Here is a 17,383-nt window from a genome sequence, read left to right as displayed (position 1 = left end):
TTCATCTGAGTATCTTTAGCTCCATCCTGTGCTGCTCTGGCTCCATGATAATGGCATACATGGGTATGCCGATAGGGAATATCATACCTGCTCTTCAGAAGCAAGTTCAGAAAGAGATTAGTTTAGTGTAATGCGCTACACATGGAGGAATATCCGAATTGCTCAGGGTGCCGATTCAAAAAAGGCAGTTCTTATCAGTGCTGAAGAGAAGCAAATGGAAAAACTGTAACCTCTTCTGTTGGCCTGATAGGTAAAGGCACCGCCAGTGCAGTATTAAGCCATACAGACCAGAAGGTCCCAGGTCTCATTCCGAGTTTGTGCTGATCTCAGCCAGGCAGCGTCTAGGGTTCTAATTTGGGGGAGGGTGTTTCCACTCCTGATCACTATTTATGGAGCCCTGCTGGAACGTGCGTGTGGCTGCCTCGTTCAGCGATGATGCCCTCCACGATCAAATAATCTGCCGACGCTCACTGTCCACTTGCACATGAAGAACGTCTATTTGGGCGAGTTATCAAGGTCGGGGTGGGGGTAAACTGGGGCTTGTGGAATTGTAGCCCAGTCGGCGTCAAGGCCTTCAGAAAAACAGGGGAATGAAGAAAACCACAATCGATGGGGGGAAAAAAAAAATCATTATTCAGAACATGCCTGGGCTAGTGCTTTCTACATCTTTGTTTTATTTAGAAATTGAACAGGTTATGGAAACCAGAGTGGTTAGAATGTGGAACTTGTTACCACATGGAGTAGTTGAGGTGACTTAGCATAGTTGCATTTAAGGGGAAGCTAGATACAGACATTAGGGAGAAATGACTAGGATATGGTGCTAGGGTTAGAGGAAATAGGGTGGGAGGAGGCTCATTTAAAGCATAAAGACCAGCATGGACTAATTGGACCAAATGGCCTGTTTCTATGCTGCAAAATTCTATGTAAACCACCAGCTTAATTAAGTCGCTGTCTCCAAAATGAGGACAATTGTATTGTAAACCCATCCACAGTGTGGTGACTCAGAGGTCACATGTCCAGCTCCGGTGCCAAGAGAGAGCTGGAGTACTGTGTGCAGTTCTGGTCGCCACACGACAGGAAGGATGTGATCGCTTTGGAGAGGGTGCAGAGGAGATTCACCAGGATGTTACCAGGGCTGGAGCGCTTCAGCTATGAAGAGAGACTGGGAAGATTGGGTTTGTTTTCCTTGGAGCAAAGGAGGCTGAGGGGGAACATGATTGAGGTGTACAAAATTATGAGGGGCACAGATAGGATGGATACTAAGGAGCTTTTTCCCTTCGTTGAGGGTTCTATAACAAGGGGACATAGATTCAAGGTAAAAGGCGGGAGGTTTAGAGGGGATTTGAGAAAGAACTTTTTCACCCAGAGGATGGTTGGAGTCTGGAACTCACTGCCTGAAAGGGTTGTGGAGGCAGGAACCCTCACAACATTCAAGAAGCATTTGGATGAGCACTTGAAATGCCATAGCATACAAGGCTACGGACCAAATGCTGGAATATGGGATTAGATTAGACAGGGCTTGATGGCCGGCGCGGACACGATGGGCCGAAGGGCCTCTATCCGTGCCGTATAACTCTATGATTCCAGGTTTGATGCCTGGCTTGTGCTGATCTCGGCAGCAGAGCCATCTCAACTGATCCAAGAAGCCCTTGCCTTCAGGGAAGCAAAAGCAAACATACTCGCCCCGTCTGGTGGCTATTCAGCAACTCCCTGTGCTTGGCTGTTGGATGAAGACAGAATTGGGCTTGGCTGTGATGTCTTCCACAGTTGGATAGCCTGCTGTCAAGCTCACATCTGAATACTGACAGGAAGACTTTATTAAGATAGCACCATACCCCTCTTCTCAAAACACATCCATACAATGAGTCAGTTTGAAGTGTACACTGGCTGTTATGTAAGCAAATGCAGATTATATGCATAGGCTGTTCAACCTGGACACCTTTGATCCTTTCAGAAGAGATCTAATTGGAATGTTAACACTCCACTAGTCACTTAACACTAATATCTGATTTATTAACACTTTTTTAATATTTCTCAGGACAGGGGCTCAGCTAAAACCACATTTATTGCCCCTCCCCAGATGCTCCAAGAAGGTGGTGATGGTGTAAAATTTGAATTTTTTTTAAAAAAGCAATGAGGAAGTAACTATTATCAATCAGGGTGATGTTTGCTTTGGAGGTGAAAAGTGCCCCCATGGTCTTGTTGCTCTTGGTTCTGTTAAGGTGGGAAAGGCTGGATTCCAGGGTGGTGCTGTTGAAGTAAGTTTAACACGTCACAATACTTCACACAACGAGTGATTTTTGAAGTGCAGCAATTGTTCTGTAGAAAAAACAGCAACAGTCCCCAGACAGCAAGAAGATGAAAGACAGCTAATGTGTTTTTGTATCACCTTTAATTAGGGTAGGGAGTTAGCCAGGACCACAAGTGAACTCCCTGCTCTTATACAAATAGCACCACAGGCTCTTAAACCAGTGACAATCCAGCAGGCCATCAGTACTGTAGTGATACAGCAGCCTACATTATGAATTTATTTAGCTACATGCAACACTAGCAGGGTACTGGTTCTTAGCTCCCAGGATTTTCCAAGTTACAATTTACACTACATGATGAGACTTATGGGAATTCCCAAATTATAGAGCAGAATTTTCTTTCATTGGAATAAGCTCCTCCTTCAAAAGTTAAGTCTACACTGGATAGTTTATTGCCAAAAACAAGCTCCAGGGTCAGCTCATGAGGTTTGAGCTCCTCCACTGATCCTTAACAGGAGCATCAATAGAAATTTTATACAAGAAAATAGATTACATACAGAGCAGAATTTGAAAGCCATTGAACACGAACCGGTTATCTCGCAGGAAAGTACGAGAAAGAAAGACTTGCATTTATACAGCGTGTTGCACGTCCTCAGGACCTCCCACAGCACTTTACGGCCAACAAAGTACTTTAAAAGTTAAGTCACTGTTATAATGTAGGAAAGGGAGAGGGACTGGACATGGAAAACCATCAGGGACTTGCCTGCTGACTCTGCAGCCAGAATGGTGCTTTATAGCAATCCCTTCACCCCCCCACAGGTCAAATCAACATCAGAACCCCATCCAGCTCACAGAACACCCACTATAAGGTCATTCTGGCTTGGGGAGAGACATTTATAACCAGATTAATCTCAGAATTATAGGAGCAGGGATATAAAATTAAAGGTTGAGTTATAAGCCATCAGTCTGCACTCCCAATACACATACCACAATAAAATTGGGAAGCAGAGCTCAAGTGGGAGGCCCACATAATGTACCAGCTCAATCCCTAATCAGCTATATAATAAAGTGAAAAATCAAGCAGACCAATATATTTTTGGGGGTTTTTTTTGTAAAGCTGCCAATGAAATTGAACTTTGCTTTTATTCAGCCTGACCTTCGACTGATCTACAATGGTATTAAAAGGAGTAGCAGCATCTAGGCTCCTGGGAGCTGATTTATAAAAAGTGTTACTTAAAACATTAAAACTGCAGAGAGGCAGGGTGCAAAAATTCTGATTGATGTCGGAATCTTCTTGGTTTACAAAACGAGCCCTGATGCAGAGACAGGTTAAAAGCACAAACTGCAGATGCAGGTTAACTTTCCAGGACACAGGTCTAATGTTTTAAGTCAGGTGTTAAGATCCCAAGCACCTCTTCCAGTTTCTCCTTTCTTCCCCCTCCGGAAGGAGGCAACACAGATTTTCTGCTCATCTCGAAGGCTCTGGGTGTTGTTCTTTTGAGTCAGGTTCAAGTTGGTCGATGGATGATGGCAAGAAACCTGCTGGTACAGATTGTCCCGTGGATGACCCAAGTGATTGCTCGTGAGCCTGAAGCAAGTTAAGCCACATCCTGTCCTGACTTAACGTGCACACTACCAAAGAGGTGAAGTTGGGTAATAATCAGGAGCACGAATCCTTGCTAATTTTCCCCTTGCTAGCCCAAGGGTACTGTGACTACCTATAGCACCACCGCCCCCCCATCCTGGCTGATTGCTAAGTTAGCAGAGTGGGATTCGAACCTGGAACCGACCCAGTTTGTAAGGCTCAGGGATACTGTCTTTACACCCGAATATCTGGGGTAACCATCTTTTACAATTTTTTTTTTAATTGACAGATTTGCATTAGACAAAAACATGAAAAATACACCCAAGTGAGCAACATTTTTGTATTAATATATTAAAAAAAAATATAAATCCACTAGTAAGTCAGACAGTGAACTGGCATAGAAAAACAGAAAATGCTGGAGAAGCTCAGCAAGTCAGGCAGCATCCGTGGAGTAAGAAACAGAGTTAACGTTTCAGGTCGAAGACCTTCTGTCAAAACTAGCATAAATGGGCTGTTTACTTATAAATGCAAATCCACTACTTCTCTTTCCCACCCCTCAATTTTATATTTTAAACCACAATGTTAAATATAATGCACCAGTTAAGAAAATTAAACCGGCAACAAAAAGGATTGGGATACAGAAATTGGATACAGGATTGGGAGAACCTTCACCACACGGACTGCAGCGGTTCAAGAAGGCGGCTCACCACCACCTTCTCAAGGGCAATTAGGGATGGGCAATAAATGCTGGCCTTGCCAGCGACACCCACATCCCATGAACAAACGATAAAAAAAAAACAGGAAGTTTTGGAACTGCACCACTGGTCAGTCAGCTTCTGAAAGAAGCAGCTGATGAAGGGTCCAAATCAAAACACTAATCTTTCTCCTTCCAGACATTTCTAGCATTTGCTGTTTCTAGATCTCCAACAAAATTTTCCCTTTCTCCCCTACTTCCCCTCACTGGCAGGCTAATCAGCGACGAATTTGAAGGCAGTTTTGTACCATGGATTAGCTTCCAATGAGCTGCGAATGCCAATATCTCATTCATTTACAGGCCCTTCACAGCAGTCGCTGAGAGGAAATCACCATTTGTTCCGTGTGCTGGATTCACATTTAGGTCTCAGGAGATGGGTCTGACTCACCAGTCACTGCTGCGGCATGCATCCCACCAAGCGGTAACCCCCCAACCGCTCCCTGGCTGCATAGTTGAGCATTGCAAGCAGCAGTTTCAAATGGCTTCACCCAGCCACCAGTAACAATGAAGTGATCTTTCAAAAAAAAGTGTAACGCTCTTAATTCTTAGGCAATGAGTGCTTGGTGAATAGTTCCGCAGCTGGTTCCCTGGTAGGAGATGGATTTCTGAACAATTAACTCAAAGATCTTCAACACTTAAAAAAATCATCCAATGTTGTTTTCTCTCTCCTCACCTTCTCCCTCTCCAAACTTTCCTTGTAAGTCACCTCCTTAAAATCGAAGGCAGCTTAATAGTCCTGTGACTGAGCCCTCTCTCCAGGCTGAAGGTTCGTGCGGAGCCTGTGCATCTGATTCAGTGAGTCCGTAAGGAAAGTCCCAATTGTGTTAATCTCCATTAGAGTGAGATTGTCCAGCTGTTTGGAAGGGGGAGGGAAGAAAAAAAAAGGAGCGAACATTTATTAAACTTTCCTACTGAACCTATACGCACAAAAAAAAAGAGTCAGCCATGCCCATTTCCACTGGGAGCCATTAGTACAGCTCTCACGCACAGGTATTCAGAAGCCATAAACAGCAACTTCAGCTTCTAAATAAAGCAGAGACTCCAGCATTCCTATGGGAGGCTGCACATTTGTACAGTTACTGAAATCCTTGGGCAAGTGCCCATAAACATCACCTTTCCCTTCCTGTGTGAAATAGAAAAAGGGCAGAAGTCCCACTAGGCCCAATTCTCTCGGTGGTTTGGCAGTTTGAGAGCTGCACGAAAGGTGACAAGAGATGACCAAGATATCTCAGATGACAGACCAGTGCATTGTGTAGACACGCACGCACGGTTCTCGAGCACAGGTCAAACGCTCATTTACCAGAGAGTGTAAAACCCAGTGTTCTCAGGTAACCCCTTGTTCTGAGCTCCCAACTAACAGAGGCCTTGAAACCGATCATCACTTTCAGACACAAGAACACCGGGGTCTTAAAGGGGGTGAGGGGGGATAAATAAAGAGGGGTGGAAGAAATAAGGAAACTGCAGACTCTGGCCATGATGTGTGGGTAAGAACATTGTAATGGCAGCACCAGGTAGTGATTGGGAAAGGGCAGCGTTGCTCTGAATCATTCACCTCTTTGCTGCTTTCAAGTCCTTCTCCCCAAGATCAGCACAGGTCATTACGGAGGTGCTGGCGAGTAATTAGAATGACGGGTAAAGCCTAAAAATTCACACATTTTGTTGCTTTTTCCCCCTCAGATTCCTCTCCCTCTTTTTTCCTGAAGGTACTAACCCAGTGCTGGGTGTCCTCCAGTGCTTCAAGCGTAAACTAGGCAAGTGAGTGCTGACAAGCTATTCAGCTGTGGGAGGGAAAGGAATCACAAGACAAGCCCACGATCCTGTTTCCTCTCACACACACGCTTGAAGAAGTCATTGGATAACTATCAGTGGCAGGAATCCTTGTTATAACATTCCCCTCTCTTTCCTCCCCCCCCCACCCAACCCACAGGCCAGGAAATCTCCACCATTAACACCCTGATTGTGCCCCCAGCTTACTCAGCACAGACTGGCAATCACACCTGGGACCTACCGGGTTTGCACGGCTTAGTACCACAATGGGTGTTACATGACCAGAGGCAGCAGGAATGCAAGTTTTAAAAAGGAACAGAACACACTCTGCCTCTGTGCAAAGGATCTCCTCAAACCCAACTCACCAGCTTCCCCCTCTGGGGTGCAAACTAAAGAACTACAGATGGGGGATTGAACATGGGGCCTACCTGGTGTGAATAGGGATCAGTCCCATACATGGCAGCACATTTACCATCCGAGTCACTGGGGCAACATTTGATATTACTGTTAACTCTACCACTAAAGGTAGGATCATGTTTACAATATTAAAGAACTTGCATTTATATAGCGCCTTTCACGGCCTCAGAACATCCCAAAGCACTTTACAGCCAATTAAGTACTTTTGAAGTGTAGTCACTGTTGTAATGCAGGACTATAATGTGGCTGTCACAAACTACCATGTTCCCCAACCACTCCATACTGGTGAGACTCCATTGTTTTGCAGTATGAAAGGCCCTGGTTATTTGTTCTGCTCCTAGTTTCAACTAAGAACCCCCACCCCTCAGAAGCGGGTTTGAGCCACGCGGCAATAGACTCACCAGAACTATACAAGCGACTGGTGGCAATCTCCTGCCACCAACAGCAAGTGCAGAGTTGTCGAGGTCACGTCACTGGGGAATCAGCTATCTGCGGGGCACAGATAACACTCCAACAGTGAAGCTCCCCGGATGGCTCAGTTGGCAAAGTCATTGACCAGTGTGGAACATCCACATGGAACCAGGAGGGTTCCCACAGTCAATCTTTAGTCTGTGCTCGGTTAGCTGATCTCAGTCAGGGCCAAGTCGACGTGATCAACTAGCCTCAGCACCCTAGGAGAAGGAGGAAAGAGGAGAAAAACAGCCAGTAATCTTGACCGCTATGCACGTGGGCAGGACACCTCACCCAGTCAAATAGCCTGCCAACACAAGCCTCACATCTTCCCCCTCCCCCTAAATTTGGTGTTTAAAAATAAAATTGGTTAACAGGTTAATACCAGCTTTACAACAGTGCCAATCAGAAAATCTAGGCTTTACCATCTAGACAGACTCACTTGGGACAGGTAGACACTAGTGGTACTGAACCTCAGCACAGGTGAAGGAAGGATGGGAGAAAATTAGAGGAAAGTTCATTTTAAGAGTAACTGCATTGCTCCAATCTGATTTGAGTTTGGTGGTAGAGGTGAGCCCTCATTCAGCTACCCTTTGCCTCTCCTCTGGAATTCTCTAAAGTTCCCTCCACCCTGCCACCTCCCTCCCAAGAGCCTCCTCAAAACCTCTGACCATGCCTTTGTTTCTAAATCCTAGCCTCTCTCTTCCCCCATCCTCAGTATCCACCTCATTGTAAAATACCCAAGGCATCTTCTTGCACATAAAGGCACGCTGCATTTGTAAAAATTAAAAAAGGTATCGGAAGTTTAGAGCTAATCATAGAAAATTTACGGCACAGGAGGTGGCCATTCAGCCCATCGTGTCCGTGCCAGCTGAGAAACGAGCCTCCCGGCCTAATCCCACTTTCCGGCATTTGGTCCGTAGCCCCACAGGTCTCGGCTCTTCAGGTGCACATCCAGGTTTTTTTTTTTTAAATGAGTTGAAGGTTTCTGCCTCTACCACCCTTTCAGGCAGTGAGTTCCAGACTCTCACCACCCTCTGGGTGAAAACATTTTTCCTCATTTCCACTCTAATCCTTCAACCAATCACTTTAAATCTATGCCCTCTGGTTATTGACCCTCCACTAAGGGAAATAGGTCCTTCCTATCCTCTGTCTAGGCGCCTCATAATTTTGTAATCAATCACCTGTACACTGAAATCTCACTCTAGCCAATTACTGAAACCGAGGCGATCTCTGAATGGTCATGTCGGAGACTTGTTTCCATAACACATCGATTCATTGGTACTCACAATGAAAGCAACTGGAGAACAGCACCCTCCAGTGGAAAGGAAAGAATACACCCAAAGGTCCAAACTTCTTGAAAATTAAATTTAGGGATACCTGGAACTTGATTTTTCATTTACAAGAACAGATTTTAAAAAGAGAAAAAAAAAATGACCTCTCAAACGGCAGGAAAAAGTTGCATGAATTCTATAAGTATTCACTATAAGCACCTTGGGATGTTTTACTTCATTAAAAGGCGCTATATAAATGCAAGTTGTCATTATAAAAATGTTACACAAGGATTCCTCAACTTTACTGTGTTATGAGGAAGGGAAAACTTCGGTCTATGGGAAAGCCAGAAACCGACATTTGCAATTCAAATCCAGCTTAAATAAACAGGCTTTAAAAATAGGAAGACAGTGGGACGAACACATTTTTTCTGAAGGTTAATACCTTGGTAGGTGGGAGGGGAATACAGGTAATAAACAGACAAAATGTGGGAAATAACACTGAACCTGAGCATCAGCTCAATCCTCTCCTCCCTCAAAAGCAGGCCATCTCTGACCACTTCCTTGTATCCCTCACCACCAACACTCCCTTTACATCGGCAACAGGGGTGAAAAAACCTCTCTCTCCCTCCCCATTCACCATGATAGTTCTGCAACTGATTTGCTCAATCACTCATCTGCACCTTTGATACCTGTGCCCCAGCAAACCTTTACTTTCCCCCATTCTGGTTGTTCCTCCCTGGTTTGGAACCCATTTTCACTCATTCAAGTCCAAGAGCTGCAGACTTCATCGTACCTGGTGCACAACTGGTTTAGCCATTTATCACCAGATTTGGCTGGACCACATCAAGTGCTAACTATCCTCACTCTCATCAAAACTCCAGGATCACCCTGGAGCGCAAAGATAATCCCTGGCTTCTTTTCACTACCACCAAAAGTCCAAAATCCCAATCCCTTGCCTCCTTCACCCCTAACAAGTACAAGGAGCTCATGGACTTTCTTGGTCACGAAGATTGAGACCATCCATTCAGCTTCCTAGGCTGCATCTCCCCCTTCACCACCAAGCCAAACCTCCCACCAAACTAACCCAGCCATAAACTCCCTATCTTTGCCACCAATTCTATGACCTGCCCTGGCCACCATCTCAGGCTGATCCAGGCCACTTGCAACCTCAGCGTTCTATTCGATCCCAAGCTGAGCTTCCGAACTAATATCCTCGTCATCACAAAGACCACTGACTTCCATCACCAGCATCTGCCTCTGCTCATCTGTTGCTTAAACCCTCATCCATGTCTTGGTCACCTCCAGACTCTACTTTTCCCAATGCTCTCTTGCCAGCCTCCCATCTTCCACCCTCTAAACTTCAGCTCATCCAAATTCTGCTAACTATCATATCCTGCACCAAGACTTGCTCATTCATCACCCCAGTCCTCGCTGACCTAGATTGGCTCCTGGTCCCCCAAAGCCTCCAATCTAAAATTCTCATGTTTAAATCCCTTCATGACCTTGCCCCTCACTATTATTGTAACCTCCTACAACCACCCCACCCCCCAAACTCTCCATTCTTCTAGCTCTGGCCATTTGGCCATCCTACTATTAGTGCCATCTTTGAAATTCCTTCCCTAAACCCCTCGGCTATTCTTCCACCTTCCTCTCCTCCTTTCTGACCCTCTTGAAAACCCACCTCTTTGACAAAGCTTTTGCTCACTTCCTCCAAAAATCGCTTTTTTTTTTGATTAAGCCCCTGTGAAGCACCATGGGATGTTGTTCTACATTAAAAGGCACTATATAACTGCAAGTTGTTGTTTGGTGTTAAAATGTAGATCGAGAGTCACATTTCCAAGTAGGAACTATGTGGGCACCAGGTTTAAAATAAAAAGTATCTTACCTTAGCATGTACCTCCTGCTGATTCACAAAATTATCTGCAGACAACCGCAACTTTGCAATGCGAGTATCCCAAGTATCTTTTATTAGGGTTCGGATTTCATCAGCTTTGGGAATGTTGTCTGAGGCACTGGAGGGAGAGCAAATATATTTAGTCAGCAGTGCTAGTGTACCACCACACTGAAACCAGCAACCAGATTATGAAGCACACTCAGCAACACCCAAGTTATGTGTTTTTCTAAAAAAAATGTTTATTCTTGGGATGTGGGTGACATTTCCCATCCCTATTTGTGGGTTGCTTAGACCACTTCAGAAAGCAGCAACCACATAGTATGGGACTGGAGTCACTGGTAGGCCAGTACCACTACATGACTGTACCCCTTCAGCCTATGCCACACTGACTCACACTCTGCCCGCTAGGGGAAAGCTCTGCATCTGTGTACACAAATGCAGGTTGTGCTCGGCTACCCAGGCAGGTAATTAATGGCCAGAGAATGCAGTCAGATCCAGCAGAATACCTCATTACCTTTTAAAGAGGCTTCGCGATGCTCAGCAGTAACATTCCAAACAGGTGTCGTTGCCTGGAAAGCATTAGGACCAGTTCATACAGAGCTTTAAAAAAAGGAGTTAATAGCAAATGGGGTTATCCCCAATTGTTATTTGTTTCACAGGTGTACAAAGAATGCCCATCTCCCCAAAAATAATTTTGAAAAATTAGAAGTATATACAGAGCATTAACCCCACCCCCCCACAACACTGCGTAGCCTTCCGAAAGATTGCCCTTAGTCAGGCCCTACCGAAGGATGGCCCTTAGGAGTGACCCTTAGTGGGCGTCAAAACTGAATGTCATCGGCAGTGAAACGAAGGCCCTCCACTCAGCCTTTCTCTTCTTCGCTTTTGTACCAACTATAGCTGACCTGCTCCCGAATTTAACCAATGCTACTTCGAATTGGTCACTGAGATATGAACAGCACGGAGTGATGCTCTTAGTTTTCCTATTTTTTTTGGGGGTGGAGAAATGGCGATGGGAGGGGATTCTAATTTACACTCAGCGACCCGCCTAACATCACCAACCCAGTGACATGGGGAAATACAAGTATGAACAGTGTCCCGTGACACCCAATTTGGCCAACCCACTGGGAGATGATCCTCTGGTTTCTTTGCATATGAAAAGCAATCACATTTACTGTTACATCTGTTGTTCAAGTTACACTTTAAACTGTTTTAAAATAAAGGTACTGTTAACCAGAACTGGAATCAACCAAAAGAAAGCAATTTATAGTATCAGCAGCAAATTCCAAATTTTCAGCACCAAAAGCCACTGGCATCAAGGCTTGTACAAACAAGTTTGGTCTAATTTAGTTAAGTTGCTTTCAGGGGCACAATACACAGCTCAGCATATAAGTGTAGGATTATGGGCTTGCACCCACAATTCGCCACACAGTCAGTTCCCAAACTCGTCCGTACTAAATTGGGGAAAGGCTGAGCGGAAGACAACGGAGAGAATTGTCCCAAGCCACTTTATTGCATCTCCTGCTGTCCCACTCAAGGGTGATAAAGGCAGGGCAGAATGGTGTGTAGCCTAGGAAAATGGGGGTGAGGGGGGAAATCTGTAAACTTCTCATTTTAAGAGCTCCCAGATTCAATCCCCAGTCTGTGCTGATTTCAGTCAGGGTGGTAGTGCTACAATGGACTTCAGGGAGAAGTAAAATTGGCCACGGTTCCAGTTCACGACCACTTTCTGTCAAACCTACCTCGAAGTGAGTGTGGCCAAAGAACGTCGACTGCATCGGGATTGGCTGTAATATCAGCACTTCCTGTTTCTTCAACCTACCACAGTTGAATAGCCAGCTCTCGCTGCCAAAGCTCACACTCACAGATAAGGGCTAATTGGGACAGGCATCAGAGGGTGACTGGACACCTGTGGAACTGTATCCCAGCAAGAAGTCAACACCTTTAGAAGAGGACAGGAAAGAAAGGACGTGCATCATTGTTATTGCACCTGTTGGGTTCTGTACACCACTTACTGATTCAACAGTAACTTGGTCAGTTCCATGTAGTGTGGGCTGGGCATCGGGGTGAAGGTCTCCTCTTTACGCTCCTGTTCCTTGATTTGTTCAAGTTTTTCTGAAGAACAGCAATATAAAATGGTTACATCTCCCATACCATTAAACCCAATTTATATTCACATCTTATGCTGTAATTGAAGACTGTATGAGTGCAGATTAAAGGGCTAATCTGCTGATAGCAAGTCAGCTGTACATTGTCACAGAATGCAGCAAGAAGACAATTACGTGCCTTTTGACTAAAAATGTTGTATGGAAATAGGCAATCATGGACTGCTCGTCCCCTCAAGGTATCAGTCTTTGATCAGTAGTAACACTCTGGCCCAAGTCCAAAGGTTGTGGGTTCAAACCCCACTTGAACACATAATCTAGGTTGACAGTCTTGTGCAGTACTGAGGGAGTGCTGCACTGTCAGAGGTGCCATCTTTCAGAAGACATGTTAAACCGAGGTCCCGTCTGCCCCCTCACGTGGGGGCAACAGATCTCATGGCACAATATATCCCCGGAGCGGAGAAACTACGCCATGTTCTCCGCAACCTTCAACATGTGATCAATGAGGACAAACACCTCGCTATGGCCATCCCCACACCTCCACTACTCGCCTTTAAACAGCCACCCAACCTCAAACAGACCATCGTTCGCAGCAAATTACCTAGCTTTCAAGAGGACAGCGTCCACGACACCACACAACCCTGCCACGGTAACCTCTGCAAGACATGCCAGATCATCGACACAGATACCACCATCACACGAGAGGACACCACCCACCAGGTGCATGGTTCATACTCCTGTGACTCGGCCAACGTTGTCTACCTCATACGTTGCAGGAAAGGATGCCCCAGAGCATGGTACATTGGCGAGACCATGCAGACGCTGCGACAACGGATGAACGGACACCGCGCAACAATCGCCAAACAGGAGGGTTCCCTCCCAGTCGGGGAACACTTCAGCAGTCATGGACATTCATCTACCGACCTTCGGGTAAGCGTACTCCAAGGCGGCCTTCGAGACACACGACAACGCAAAATCGTCGAGCAGAAATTGATAGCCAAGTTCCGCACCCATGAGGACGGCCTCAACCGGGATCTTGGGTTCATGTCACGCTACACGTTACCCCACCAGCGAACAAATGTTATCTGTTTTTAATATAACGGGTCAGTTGCTGTCTTTTCTATGTTTCTACCTCTCTATCTCTGTTTTTTTTTGTTTGTTGATTTGTATATTCTGTGAGACCCGGCAGGTAACACCTGTCTGTCTGCACACTGATTGCCTTGGCAACGGGCAGTTGAAAAAACTGTCTGTACTCACCAAGCATTGTTCTGTGAATTATAAATGCGATTTCATTTCGAGGTTTTCATTTTCACATCGTTCACCTGAGGAAGGAGGAAGCCTCCGAAAGCTTGTGAATTTAAAATAAAATTGCTGGACTATAACTTGGTGTTGTAAAATTGTTTACAATTGTCAACCCCAGTCCATCACCGGCATCTCCACATCACAATATGAAGAGCAGGGGAGTTTACTTGGCCAATATTTATCGCTCAAAATTACTAAAGCAGATTATCTGGTCACTTCTCATTGCTGTTTGTGGGACCTTGCTGTGTCATATTTTCCTAGATTACAACAGTAACTACACTTCTAAAGTACTTCATTGGCCGTGAAGGGTTTTGAGACGTCCTGAAGCTGTGAAAGCCACTGTATAAATACAAGTTCTTTTTTCCTCAGGATGACAGCATTTGAAAAGAATGCCACTGGGCAGGACAGCACATTAGATCGCCAACAGGCGCAGCCAACTAGGGTTTCACTAGGCCAATCACAAAGCACTTTACATTGAATGGCTGCCACTTATACAAGACCTAACAACAGCAAACATACAAAGCTCTCCCTTTTAGCTATGGAATCACAAGTCTCCAACAAGCCTTGAAGCAAGTTAAAGGGGTATAGCAGCATAAGGACGGTGCAGACTTTGAGTGCTGCTCCCCTAGAAACCTGTTATGACAACATAGAAGTGCCAGTGGCACCTCAAGAGTAACATGGACTCGGAAGCAAGTCACCTACCCTCTCAGCCACAGCATGGGGGAGGCCTGGGGAAAACTAAAAAAATAAATGCATGGGTAGCAACAAACAGTATTTAAATTTATACATCCATTAGTTTCCTATCTGAAGCACAAACACACCAAGAGAACAACTCACCCACATCCATCCAGTCTGGCGCAACGATTCTGCATTTCTGTCTCTGTTTCAGATTAATAGCAAGCCACACAGGCACGTCAACAGGAAGCCCAGGATTGAAAGGTCCCAAATCTCCCTGTACACAATAGGCATCAAAAACACAACTCACCATGGCTATATACAATGTACATACAAATTAAATTTACACACAATCAAATACCACCAAAAATGGATTAACCAATCATTTATCCCAATTGCTGTTTGTGGATTCTGGCAAGATAATTGGCTGCTGCATTTGCCTTCATAACAGTTACTCCTCTTCAAAATAGTTAGTTATATGTGAAGCACTTTGGGACATTTCTCAGAGCTACGTTACAGAGCTACATAGATGTAAGTCTATTCTTTCATAAACTAAAAGGCAAGATTTCTTTAAAAAATAAAATTTATGCAAACAAGTGCTGATGATTGAAGGAAAAGATTTCCTCTGTCTGTTGAACCTGGATCAGGAGGGCTTTCAACATCAGGGAAATATTAAGTGTGACATTTAAGATCAGCAAATGATAGATTACAAGCCCATTCAAACATATGAAGTTGAGTTAAGGTCTCAAGAGTGACATGTGAATACAGGTCACTTTTAAATAAAATGAACAAGATTTGGCCAGTTGGGGTTAAAACTGTCAGTTTACACTTGCAGTTTGGAGCTGCCAAGATCAGGACAATATTAGGAGTGAGATTTAGGCAAAAGAGTGAGAAACATCACAAACCTATTTAAAGATATGGAGCTCTACTGATTTACATACATGCAGTAAAATTCATTAAAATATTTAAACCCAAATCAGTGAGATTTGATTAGGGAGAGTTTAATTTCAAATGAGCCTGGATTCAAACAGTTTATTTATCACATGCACTGAACCATTGAAAGCCCTCCTGATCCAGGTTCAAAAAATATTACAGCATTTACCATCGCTGAAGCCCCCACAATCAACATCCTAGGGGTCACCATTGACCAGAAACTTAACTGGACCAGCCATACAAATACTGTGGCTACAAGAGCAGGTCAGAGGCTGGGTATTCTGTGGCGAGTGACTCACCTCCTGACTCCCCAAAGCCTTTCCACCATCGACAAGGCACAAGTCAGGAGTGTGATGGAATACTCTCCACTTGCCTGGATGAGTGCAGCTCCAACAACACTCAAGAAGCTCGACACCATCCAAGATAAAGCAGCCCGCTTGATTGGCACCCCATCCACCACCCTAAACATTCACTCCCTTCACCACCGGCGCACTGTGGCTGCAGTGTGTACCATCCACAGGATGCACTGCAGCAACTCACCAAGGCTTCTTCGACAGCACCTCCTAAACCCACAACCTCTACCACCTAGAAGGATAAGGGCAGCAGGCACATGGGAACAACACCACCTGCACGTTCCCCTCCAAGTCACACACCATCCCAACTTGGAAATATATCGCCGTTCCTTCATCATCACTGGGTCAAAATCCTGAAACTCCTTTCCTAACAGCACTGTGGGAGAACCTTCACCACACGGACTGCAGCGGTTCAAGAAGGCGGCTCACCACCACCTTCTCAAGGGCAATTAGGGATGGGCAATAAATGCTGGTCTTGCCAGCGATGCCCACATCCCATGAACAAATAAATAAAAAAAGAACCTTCTAGTTTATTAAAGACTTGCATCTATGTAGCTCTGTAACATATTTCTGAGAAATATCTCAAAGTGCTTCACCTATAACTAAATTACTTTTGAAGAGCTTTAACTAACTGTAGGCAAATGAAAGAGTCAATTATTCTCACGTTTACACAGATTTACAGCCCACAACGACCCATACAGCCTGGGTGCCCACAGTGCTGCCCCAGTAAAAGATTTAATATAAAGAGGATACACAGCAGTCCCCCTTTCTTTCCCCCTTTCCTCCCCCTTTCCCTTCCTCCTCCTCCCCTCTTTCTCCTCTCTCCTCCCTCCCCTTCTCTCTTTCGCCCCTTTTTCCCCTCCCCTTCTCCTCTAGCGACACCGGCCACGGTTGGACGCAGACTCACGGTTATTAAATAGATTTTATCCAGGCTAAAGTTGGGTATAATTGTCACACTCTGTTTCTCCGCGATAAACTCCACCTCCGAGGGGTCCATGGCTCCTACCCGCCGCTCTCAGGGTTTAAATATCCCGCCAGAACCCTCCGACCCTGCCGAACCCTCCGCCAGCTTCCCGCGCAAACACAACCCGGAAACAGCGGACCTGTCACTCAGCAGAGGTCAGCCCCGCCCATCAAAGTCCAGTCTCCCCACCCTGACTGGCAGCTTGTTAACCCTTTAGAGGAGAGACAAAATGTCAGCTTAAAAAAAAAATCACTTTTTACCAAAGTACAACTTTTTTTTCTTAATTGTTATTCAACTAGTAGGTGCTGCAAATTTCAAATGGGACTTAAAGATCTTGCTTTTATTTAGTGCCTTATCACCTCCCCAAGATATCCCAAAGCATTTTACAACCAATGAATTGCTTTTTTTGACGTGTTGCTCTTTAGGTAAATTAAGGGAAATTGTAAAGTCCATGGAGGCAATGTTACTGAATCTGTGTCCAATATAACATTTAATTGATACCTAAACCTTACTTTTTTTGCTCACTTCCCCAGCCCAGGCAATAGGTGGAATCCAATCCCATTGCTCACTTCTAACAGGCATATACCTCCCCGTGGGGCTGAGTTTTCTGGGCATCCTTAATCTGTGCAGCATGTCTTCCCCCAATTTTTTATTGACATGG

The 17,383-nt window shown here is 45.1% G+C and overlaps 1 protein-coding gene across 1 annotated transcript; it reads right to left on the bottom strand.

The window, feature by feature from the left end:
- Positions 1-2,375: 2,375 nt before the first annotated feature.
- Positions 2,376-16,828, bottom strand: gins2 (GINS complex subunit 2). Its single transcript, XM_067997515.1, has 5 exons — positions 16,666-16,828; positions 14,635-14,749; positions 12,406-12,505; positions 10,382-10,508; positions 2,376-5,441 (listed from the first exon to the last, which is right to left on the bottom strand). Exons 1-5 carry the CDS (start codon positions 16,753-16,755, stop codon positions 5,316-5,318), a joined length of 558 nt encoding a protein of 185 aa, XP_067853616.1. The 5' UTR covers positions 16,756-16,828; the 3' UTR covers positions 2,376-5,315.
- Positions 16,829-17,383: the final 555 nt, after the last annotated feature.

This window comes from Heptranchias perlo, chromosome 16, assembly GCF_035084215.1.
Source record: "Heptranchias perlo isolate sHepPer1 chromosome 16, sHepPer1.hap1, whole genome shotgun sequence".
NCBI lineage: Eukaryota > Metazoa > Chordata > Chondrichthyes > Hexanchiformes > Hexanchidae > Heptranchias > Heptranchias perlo.
This window is presented reverse-complemented; position numbering and strand designations above follow the sequence as displayed.